Consider the following 10,469-nt stretch of genomic DNA (forward strand, 5'->3'; position numbering starts at 1 on the left):
CCGCATGTCGCAACATGTACTCTCACACTCAGCCCAGCAGCATGCGGCGGTGCTGCTGCAGCAGGCGACGGCGCTTGTCGTCATCATCATCTGCAGGTGGAAAGCAGTTGGAAGCACAACGGGTCAGCGTCGCAGCAGAGGGCGAGCGCCAGGCTTAGCAGTTGTGTGTCTTGCGCCCGGCTACCCACCGTTGTCATCCTCGTCCTCATCCTCATCCTCATCCTCCTCATCCTCATCTGTGGGAAGAAAGAGGGGAGGGAAGTTGCTTGTGTGGGCTTAAAGTCTGGTAAAGCAAGAACTAGCTTGCAACATAGACTCCCCGCCGAAACGGGACGGGAACCGGGCGAAAGCAGAGAAAGCAATAAAACAGGGGTGGAGCAAGGCGACATGCAACGCAAGCAGCTGACAGGGCACGCATCGAAACGTGTGTATGACTGGCAAAGTGGCATGGCGCATTGGGGAGAAACGCAACGGTACGGGAGCATGGGCTGGCCAAACGGCAGTGCGGAACGCTAGGTCACTAGAAAAGCAGGGAAAGGCGCACTATGTATGCAATGAGGGCAGCCCCGGCTCGGGGCCGTTGAGAAAGCAGTGGGCGGGAGGGGGGAGGCCCCGGTGTGGGCGGGCCCCATCGAGGGGGGATGGGGCGCGCAAGCGGCCAGATGGGGCGGGGCGCGGGCGGCAGTGGAGTCCTGCGGCTGGGTGGGATATAGGGCAATGAGCGTTGAGCAGTGTGCGATGAGCAATGAGCAATGAGCAGTGAGCAGCCCCTCCCTAAACAAAGTGAAGCGCAGGACGGGGTCCGGTGGATGGGAGGCAAGGAAACGCGGGGGGTTGCCACGTGCGCTACCGCCGCCGCCGCAGGCAGCACCCCTGCGGCGGCGGCAGCGGCAGCAAGCCGTGGACCCAAACGCCGTGCCGCCGCCGCCGCAGGCAGCACCCCTGCGACGGCGGCGGCAGCAAGCCGTGGACCGAAACTCCGTGCCGCCGAGTCCCGTGGCTGTGGCCGTGGGCTTCTGGCAGGAAACTACGGCCGCAGCTCGGCAGCACGGGGGCGTCGCAGCGTGCCGCCGCCGCCGCGCTGCCCCCCGGGCACGGCGGCGGCGGCAGCAAGCTTGGGCCCAAACGCCGTGCCGCCGAGTCCCGTGGCTGCGACCGTAGACCGTGGGCCGGAAACTGCGGCCGCAGCTCGGCGGCACGTGGTTCTGGTCAAATCGCCAAGCGTGCAGCAGCGCCGAACCACGCTTCCCGGCCTCGGCGCATGCCTTCAGGGGCCCCCTATCGCTGGGCACACCCCTCCAACACCGAACATGCGCCCGGGGGGGAGGGCGGCCCGGGCGGCCCAGGCCAAAGTGGGCCGCCCTCGAGCAAGAGGCGGCCGGGCTGTGTGCTGAATGAATGAATGAATGAATGCACTCTGGCACAGCAGGCTCCCAGTTCAAGATTAGCGGTGAGACCCAAGCTCCATGCAGCGGGTCATGGCCACCTCTTTCCGCCACTGACTCACCATCGTTATCCTCATCATCCTCATCATCCTCATCATCATCCTTGCGGGGCCGCTTGCCACCGCTGCCCTCTGCAAAACACAAGCCAAGCGCGGTTGGCTGGCAGTGAAGAAGATGATTGCTGTAATGTGAGTCCTACCACCATCTCCACTTGAGCAGCCCACCCACCCTCATCATCGTCGTCGTCCTGTGTGACCGAGCCATCGCAGCTGGTAAAGTCCCCTGCATGGACAAGGGTAGGTGGAGGTGAGAAGCGAGCGGCCCGGGGAGGGCCGGGGTGGGGGAGCTGGATTGGGGCAGGCGTGCATGCGGGGGTGGCAGGTGGCTGTGCCTGCAGCAGCAGGCTGCTCACACTCAATCAGCTTGCGGTCCCACTCAAAGCCGGTGCTGGCCTCCAGGCCCGGGATGCTCATGTCAACATCAAAGTCGCCCTGCAGCAAAGCAGAACTAGGGGGCAGGAGATCAGGGGAGGGGATGTGGATGACACCGAGGTGGAAGGAGGAGCGCGGCTGGGGTGCCAGCAGCTCGCGGCTGTGCTTGGCAAAGCAGGGTGGGTGCACGGCAGCAGGCGGGGTGCGCACCTTGCAGGATGCGCACTCATCCACGATCATGAGCTGCAGGGTGGGGCAGGCAGGGGCACGCCCAAGGAGTGTGGGCGGTTGGAGTGGAGGGGACGGCGGTTGCCACGCCCTGCTGCAACAAGGCGGCCTCCCATCGGGCCCTCCGTCCCTCTCCGCTCCCCTCTCACCTTGACCCACTGGCCGGGGGCGCCCTTCTCGGTGCCGCGCACGCGGATGCACAGCCCGCAGTGCGATTCCTTGTCATACATGTGGGAAGGGATTGCCGCGTAGTAGGTCTCCCACCTCTCAGAAAGCTTGCCAAACTGGCAGCTGTTGAAACCCGTCTTGTCCTTCTGCCCCTTGTCTGCAGGCAGGAGGCAGGACATGGGGCAGGGGGATTGAAACCAACCGCTGGCGCAGCGCTGACTGTGGCCGACCAAAGCGGGTGGCTGCAACTATGGGGATGTCATCCACCATTGACCCCAGCTGCTGATTGCAGCACGCCGGATGGATGGCAGCAGAGGTGGTGGGCAGCAATCCGCGGGCCGCAGTCAGCGCCTCCAGCAGCCCCCAACACCCGCTGCCGTCTGTCGTGTGGTGGGAGACATGCCATGGTTTGACTCGGCCCGCCCTCACCAGAGTAGGCCGTGCCGTAGCCCCTCTTCAAGCCACTCCTGTAGTTCTTGACGTCGGCAGAGGCCGATTGCACGAGTGCCAGCAAGCACACGGCCACTGAGGCCAGGAGGGAGGAGGTCATCATGTCACCGGTGGCGGGTGCTGAGGCACAGCAGTAGCAAAGGGGAGCTGGGGCTGGGCAGCGGGAAATTTGCGATTGTGAATTGAAATGAACAAAGTTGGCGCAAGCGGCGGTTTATGAGCGCACGCGCTTCATGGTCGCACAGTGTGACGGAAGCAGGCAGGTCGTACTGCAGGTTTTGGTCCTGTGCCAGCCACACTGGTCAGTCCAGCCATGGCCCACGCGGCACTATCAAAACTGATCACACAGTTTAACCAGGCAGAGTTGCGGCTGGTCAGGGGGTGGCATGCACTGAGCAGGTGGGATGGCTTTCGGCCACCTCCAGCTTCGCTGCAGGGCTGAGCTCATGCAAACGGTGTCAGGCGATGAGCTGTGTTATATGTGAAGGGGGGAGGGGCGGTGGGGAGGCTGGGTGGTAGGTCCCAAACCCACCTACCGCCACTCAGCGGCGGCGCAGCGGCGGTGGTTCAGTGGGACATCGCTTGCCAGCTAACCGCTCAATCGATCACCATCTGTGCCCTGTTCGCGATCGATGGGGGCCCGGTGTAGGAGAGGGTGCTGGTCTGACACGGTCGAACGGTTGCAGTTAGGCGCTACCACCGGCAGGTTGACCGCCGCTGTGCGGCTTTGAAATTTGGTTTGCGTGCTGCCAGGCGCTGCGCTTGGTTTGGGAGTCGCATGCGGGTTCACAGAGGCAGGCCTGTTCATGCCGGAAACATTCCAAGCTGCAACCGAGGTGTCCAGGCGGGCGGGCGGTGCAGGTGATTGGGCGCCGCCGGCGGGCGGAAGAAGGGGCCCGGCGTTGGATGAAAGCGGGTGCAGCGTTGATGCGTTCAATGGAAAGACAGCCAAAATGAGAGCTAGAACAAATGCACGCAGTCTGTGGGAACATGGGACCCCACCAACAGCCGCCAAGCTTGGCGCAGTTGGCAAATGCATGTGGCAGGTAGCCTAGCCTGCGCCCGCTGCCGCTCCCCGGACCTCCCAGGGAACGCCTATCCCAGGCACCAATGGCACCACATGGCGGTGGTGGCAGATCCAGCAGGCATAGCCGTTCCAGGTGTGTTCAGCAGCTGCAGCTGCTCTCAAGGAGGTTGTCTTTCGGAAAGCCAGCAAACGCAGGTAACGAGTCAGCGCGGGGGCCGGGGATGCCAGCGGCTGGCGCTGGCGGCGGGCAGGGCGAGCACGAGAACCCAGGCAGGTGGCTCACGTCGAACAACTGGCCGTGCGGACGCACCTACCAGATGGCAGGTCGCTCACATGCGCCGCCAAGTCTGCAGTGGGCCCCGGTGCAAGCACCAGGCATCGGGTGTGAGCAACGGTGGGCAGGCAGCAAGCAGGCAAGCAGGCGGGCAGGCAGGCAGAAGCAGGCCAAGCCTGGCCAGCCCAGCCACGCGGCTGAGGCTTCATCTGCTTAAGTCAGGCAACAGGCAAAGGGCTGTTTGCAAGGGCCCCTGCATACCTGTGCCACCGACCTTAACCCAGAATTTGGGGAGGCACCCCTAAAGCGCTCGGGCCCTTGCGGGTGTTTTGAAATACGTACCGTACCGCCGCCAGGTCACTCCGCTGCCAGCTCACTCCGCCGCGTGGCGGTGGCATCATGGGGCCTGTGATCCAGCACAGGAGGACTTCTAAGGTCTCTCATCTCCACGGTGCAGCTCCCCAGAAGTGCTCCTGCTGCTTCAGCCGATCCGAGACAACATAGAGGTCTGAGGCCCGGCCTCCTCAGCACTCAGCACCTTGTCGCTGCAGCATTCATGCTCACGACTTGCCTGCGGGCAGCAGCGTGGAGAGTGGGCAGCCTCCAACGGTGGGTGCCTGGCCAGCTCCTGCACGGACACAGATCACAGGCGCACAGGCTGGTGGCAGCGGCTGAAAGGAAGCGCTCCGACGCATCACCTTCACCTGGCATGCGCGGCCGGCAACGTCCAACAGACCCGCCACCGCCGCCGCTGGCGGCAGGGCAGGAAAGTTTCGCGCGTGCCAGTCACGGCATGGCTCACCTGCATCAGCTCAACGAGGAGCAGCGCGCAGCTGTGACTGCACCGTTGGGTCCCGTGCGCGTCATGGCGGGCCCAGGCAGTGGCAAGGTGAGCAGGACAGGCGCATGATGGTGGGAGTGGCGGAGGTCCAACCTCGGTGAGGCGCCTGCTTGCGGCTGAGCTCTTGAATGGCGATGTGCGCCTGCAGACAAAAGTGCTCGTGGCACGGGTGGCAGAGCTGATCCAGACACACGGCATTAGCAGCTCCAAGTTGCTGGCCGTCACCTTTACCAACAAAGTGCGTTTCCTGCACTGTTGCTCTTCTGCTAGTCCTGGAGGCTGGCGCCCGCCCCCCTCCCCCCATACATGGGCAGCTAGCCAAGGATTTTCGTGGTGTTGCCAGCGTACTGGCAGATGTTAGGCCCAGAACCTGAACGCTAAGGACGGCTGGCACTGGCTGCGGCTGGCCGCCTCGACTTGTTGTGCAGGCAGCGGGCGAGCTGCAGGAGCGCTTATCAAACATGCTGGGTTGGAAGGCAAGTAGAGTATGGGCATGCACATTTCACAGGCAAGTTTATGCAATTATTTCTTTATTTTAATCCTGTAAAGTGACTGCTCATTGCCATCGCTGCTGCTCGGCACAGTCCCTTGCAATCCACTCCACACACATACCAATTCTCTTCACTCGACATCCACTCTTGTGTGCAGTCTGTGCTTTAAAATTTTACAAATCCACATAGACAAGCTGCCTGGCGTTGGCAGAACAGCGGGCTTCACAATCTTTGATCAGGCAAGTTACAGGCGCACCTCAGGCCTGAAATTGATGGAGTGTTTTGTAGCGCAGCTCTGAATGCCAACACAGCCTGCCGTTGACTGCAGGACTTGACCACTGACTTGCTCCGCAAGCTGGTCAAGGCAGAGCAGCCAGACCTCACGGCAGCAGACCTGACTGCCACAGCAAGTCAGCTGATGCACAACATCTCCACTGTCAAATGCAGCATGACAACCTGGCACGCTGCCATGCCAAAGGTGCTCGATCTCACGCTGATGCGCAGCACGCTGCCATTGCGTCGACGTTGATTAGGGTTATGCTGGAACGCATGCAGGCTAGGGCAGACCTTTTTCGTCGCGGAGCGCAACGAGTTTTTTTCATCGAGAATTCAGAGGAGGAGCGACGTTGGGTCGAGGACCTGGTGTGCTGGTTTGAAAGGTGAGAAAGCAAGCCTGTAAGCTACCGAATTGTGGTCAAGGCGAGCAGGATATCAGCAGGGTGATGCATGCCACTTGCCGCAGGTACGAGGAAGTGCTGAGGCAGAACAATGCTGTGGATTTGGACGACCTGCTGGGCCTGACGGTAGCCCTGCTGCAGCATGACCGCCCGCTTCTGGATCGACTGAAAAGCGACGCCCCATCCCCCCTCGATGGGGCCCGCCCACACCGGGGCCTCCCCCCTCCCGCCCACTGCTTTCTCAACGGCCCCGAGCCGGGGCTGCCCTCATTGCATACATAGTGCGCCTTTCCCTGCTTTTCTAGTGACCTAGCGTTCCGCACTGCCGTTTGGCCAGCCCATGCTCCCGTACCGTTGCGTTTCTCCCCAATGCGCCATGCCACTTTGCCAGTCATACACACGTTTCGATGCGTGCCCTGTCAGCTGCTTGCGTTGCATGTCGCCTTGCTCCACCCCTGTTTTATTGCTTTCTCTGCTTTCGCCCGGTTCCCGTCCCGTTTCGGCGGGGAGTCTATGTTGCAAGCTAGTTCTTGCTTTACCAGACTTTAAGCCCACACAAGCACAAGCAAGCAAGCCATGTCAGGTGGGTGCCAATTGATCCGTGCTTGTGGAGGCCAGCAGCCAGCTGGCAAGCGTGCTGTGCCCAGTCGCAGACGTATGCTTTTTGCAGGCATATGTTGGTGGATGAGTTCCAGGACACCAACACCCCGCAGTACGAGCTGGTTCGGCTGCTGACGTTGCCCCAGGTGACCAGTTCACATGCGGCTTTGCCATGTTTGTGTAACCTGTGCATTATGCTATGCCGCCGCCTTGCGGTTGCCAGCTCAGCATGCACACTTTCTTCCGAGCCCGCAGGGCAATCTGTTTGTGGTGGGCGACCCAGACCAGTCCATCTACGAGTGGCGCGGCGCTGACATGGACAACATGACGTGCCAGCTGAAAATCGACTACCCAGACATCCAGGTGTGTATGTATGTGTGGGCCTTGTAGTGGCGTTTTGCGGTTTGCGAGTGGGAACCAGGCTGTCCCACCCTGCAGACATTCATACTGAAGAACAACTACCGCTCTTCAGAGCGCATCGTGCAAACAGCATCTGCCCTGATCAGTGCCAACAAGGACTGGGGCCGGGCGCGTATGCAAGCACAGCGCCCGCTTGGCAACCACATCATCGTGCGACTCTGCTGTTGACATGCTTTGCTGTGTTGCCCGAGTCTTGCATGACGGCAAGCCGATTGGTCTGCAGGTGCATCACCCTCACGACTTGAAGGCGGAGGCCGAGCATATTGTTAGCGAGATAATAAGCCTTCTAAACAGGTCGTGTCCGCCGCTTGTGTGGATTCATCAGCAGCCTGCTGAGCCATGCATGTATGGGTGCTTTGCACTGCGTGAACAGCACGCTTATCCCTGCTGCAGTGAGCAGTGCTCTGCGGAGGAAATTGCTATTTTGTTCCGCCAGCGCCGATACACAAAATTGGTTGAGGAGGAGCTGGTAATGGGGAGAGTACTGGTTGCCGTGTCTATGCCGCAACGCCACATTCATGATGCATGGCTGAGCCCTGCAGGTCAAGCATAGCATTCCGTTTACTGTGGTGGGCGGCGTGCCGTATTGGAAGCGGACCGAAATCCAGGCAAGTCTCTTCCGTGGCACACTCTCTCTCTCTGGGATCCAATGCCTTTCAAAACGTCATGTGCCCGGGCTGGCACAGGATGTGATGGCATACCTGAGGCTGGTGGTCGGTCTGCGCGATGAGCTGGCGCTGCTGCGTGTCATCAACACACCCAGGTATTGCTCGTCTGTAAAGCCCCTGGCAGCCCCACTTGCATACACCCCTGCAGCTGCAGCTAAACTAACCTCTGCTCTGTTGCTGCAGGCGCGGCATTGGCGATACATCAGTGGACAAGCTGCTTGAATATGCCAAGAGGATGGGCGCCACACTGCCTTCCCTCCTTTTTGGCAGCCCTCTAGAGCCTGGCATGGCCTCTGCCAGCGGCAGCAGCAGCTCGTCACTTCCCCCATTCCCAGCCGGCAAGCAGCTCGGACTGACGCCCAAGGCAGCAGAATCGGTGAAGCATTTCAGGCAACTAATTGTGCGGCTGCGAGACATAGCTAGCAACAGCAGTCTGGAGGACACCTTAGCGGCCATCGTGAATGAGGTTGTCACTGCTATGCCGCTGCTTGCTTGTTGCTTGTGTGGGCTTAAAGTCTGGTAAAGCAAGAACTAGCTTGCAACATAGACTCCCCGCCGAAACGGGACGGGAACCGGGCGAAAGCAGAGAAAGCAATAAAACAGGGGTGGAGCAAGGCGACATGCAACGCAAGCAGCTGACAGGGCACGCATCGAAACGTGTGTATGACTGGCAAAGTGGCATGGCGCATTGGGGAGAAACGCAACGGTACGGGAGCATGGGCTGGCCAAACGGCAGTGCGGAACGCTAGGTCACTAGAAAAGCAGGGAAAGGCGCACTATGTATGCAATGAGGGCAGCCCCGGCTCGGGGCCGTTGAGAAAGCAGTGGGCGGGAGGGGGGAGGCCCCGGTGTGGGCGGGCCCCATCGAGGGGGGATGGGGCGCGCAAGCGGCCAGATGGGGCGGGGCGCGGGCGGCAGTGGAGTCCTGCGGCTGGGTGGGATATAGGGCAATGAGCGTTGAGCAGTGTGCGATGAGCAATGAGCAATGAGCAGTGAGCAGCCCCCTCCCTAAACAAAGTGAAGCGCAGGACGGGGTCCGGTGGATGGGAGGCAAGGAAACGCGGGGGGTTGCCACGTGGCAGGCAGCACCCCTGCGGCGGCGGCAGCGGCAGCAAGCCGTGGACCCAAACGCCGTGCCGCCGCCGCCGCAGGCAGCACCCCTGCGACGGCGGCGGCAGCAAGCCGTGGACCGAAACCCCGTGCCGCCGAGTCCCGTGGCTGTGGCCGTGGGCTTCTGGCAGGAAACTACGGCCGCAGCTCGGCAGCACGGGGGCGTCGCAGCGTGCCGCCGCCGCCGCCGCGCTGCCCCCCGGGCACGGCGGCGGCGGCAGCAAGCTTGGGCCCAAACGCCGTGCCGCCGAGTCCCGTGGCTGCGACCGTAGACCGTGGGCCGGAAACTGCGGCCGCAACTCGGCGGCACGTGGTTCTGGTCAAATCGCCAAGCGTGCAGCAGCGCCGAACCACGCTTCCCGGCCTCGGCGCATGCCTTCAGGGGCCCCCTATCGCTGGGCACACCCCTCCAACACCGAACATGCGCCCGGGGGGGAGGGCGGCCCGGGCTGCCCAGGCCAAAGTGGGCCGCCCTCGAGCAAGAGGCGGCCGGGCTGTGTGCTGAATGAATGAATGCGCAGTGTCTGCCACGACGGCATTGAAGCTACTGTATGAACTGCAGCATGTAGATGGCGGCATGTGATTAGACTAGCCACTGTTTTGCTCCTCTGCAGACTGGATATGTGGAGCATGTGCATACAGGGGGCTGCGGCAAAGGCGATGCGGAGGAGCGAATGCAACGTGTGCGGCAGCTGGTGAGAAGCCAGCTAGCCGCTGCAAACACTTTGTGTACATCAAGATCACCCAGTAAGAAGAGTGTGGCCCTGCAGGTGGAATCTGCGAAGGATTTCATCCCTGGCACGTCCAATGCAGGAGGCCCGCAGATTGCAGCTGACATGTGTTGCCCGCTGATGTGGCACCTCCCCCGATTCGTCTGGCTCATCAGGCACGCTCTCTCCCGCGATCCCTCCCTTTCCTTCGCCTTTCAGAGTCTCTAAGGCTTCTATTTCTCCCCTCCCGCACCCCGCAGCTGCCGCAAATTTAAAATTATGAACCAACCTGTCATCCTTTATGCCTTAGAACGGCGCCAAAACGGCGCCAAGAATGTGTTTCTCACTAAGTCAGATGTAGAGGGCATCATCCGGATCAAGCAGGGCGACCAGCAGGCGCCCTCAGGCCGGCGGCGGCGGGGTGCGGGAGGGGGGGCGGCAGTGCAGGGCGGCGCCAAGAACTACAGCAAGAAGGTGCTGCAGTTCTTCCAGGTGCTGAAGGGCGCTGGCGGTCAGGACATCCTGTGCCGCTGCGTCAAGCGCAGCGGAGAGTGGCGGTGGTGCCCCGTGGTGCCGCTCGAGGAGCTGCCCCGAGTGATCAAGGAGCACCACGAGCGGGCGACTGGCTTCAGCGGTGTGGAGAAGCTGTACACACATGTGAGTGATACAAGGGGTGCAATGATGCCGCCAGACCAACTGGAGAGTGCTCTGCATCAGGCAGCAACCGGATGCATCGCAGCAAGCACGGGGGGTGCGGCACGGCCAAGGTGGCGCTGCCCTCCTCTCCATCTATCCCTCCTTCCCTCCCTCACGCCGCGCACTCCCCTGGTCCTCCTTTGCTGCTCTGCTGCCTTTCCTGCAGCTGGCCTACAACGCACCCACCGAGCTGGCAGCTGGTGCTGACGGCAAGGTGCCCTTCCTCTACGGCC

The 10,469-nt window shown here is 61.8% G+C and overlaps 1 protein-coding gene across 1 annotated transcript; it reads left to right on the top strand.

Annotated features, from left to right (window-relative positions):
• Positions 1 to 4,816: 4,816 nt before the first annotated feature.
• On the top strand, positions 4,817 to 8,243 carry CHLNCDRAFT_51440 (hypothetical protein; the record flags this gene model as incomplete). Its single annotated transcript, XM_005849158.1, has 10 exons — positions 4,817 to 4,912; positions 5,013 to 5,102; positions 5,293 to 5,376; positions 5,684 to 5,833; positions 5,911 to 6,014; positions 6,703 to 6,778; positions 6,888 to 6,995; positions 7,071 to 7,202; positions 7,739 to 7,815; positions 7,904 to 8,243. The coding sequence occupies 10 exons, from the start codon at positions 4,817 to 4,819 to the stop codon at positions 8,241 to 8,243; spliced, it is 1,257 nt and encodes a 418-aa protein (XP_005849220.1).
• Between the last annotated feature and the right edge of the window lie 2,226 nt (positions 8,244 to 10,469).

This window comes from Chlorella variabilis (genome assembly GCF_000147415.1).
Source record: "Chlorella variabilis unplaced genomic scaffold CHLNCscaffold_6, whole genome shotgun sequence".
Classification (NCBI taxonomy): domain Eukaryota; kingdom Viridiplantae; phylum Chlorophyta; class Trebouxiophyceae; order Chlorellales; family Chlorellaceae; genus Chlorella; species Chlorella variabilis.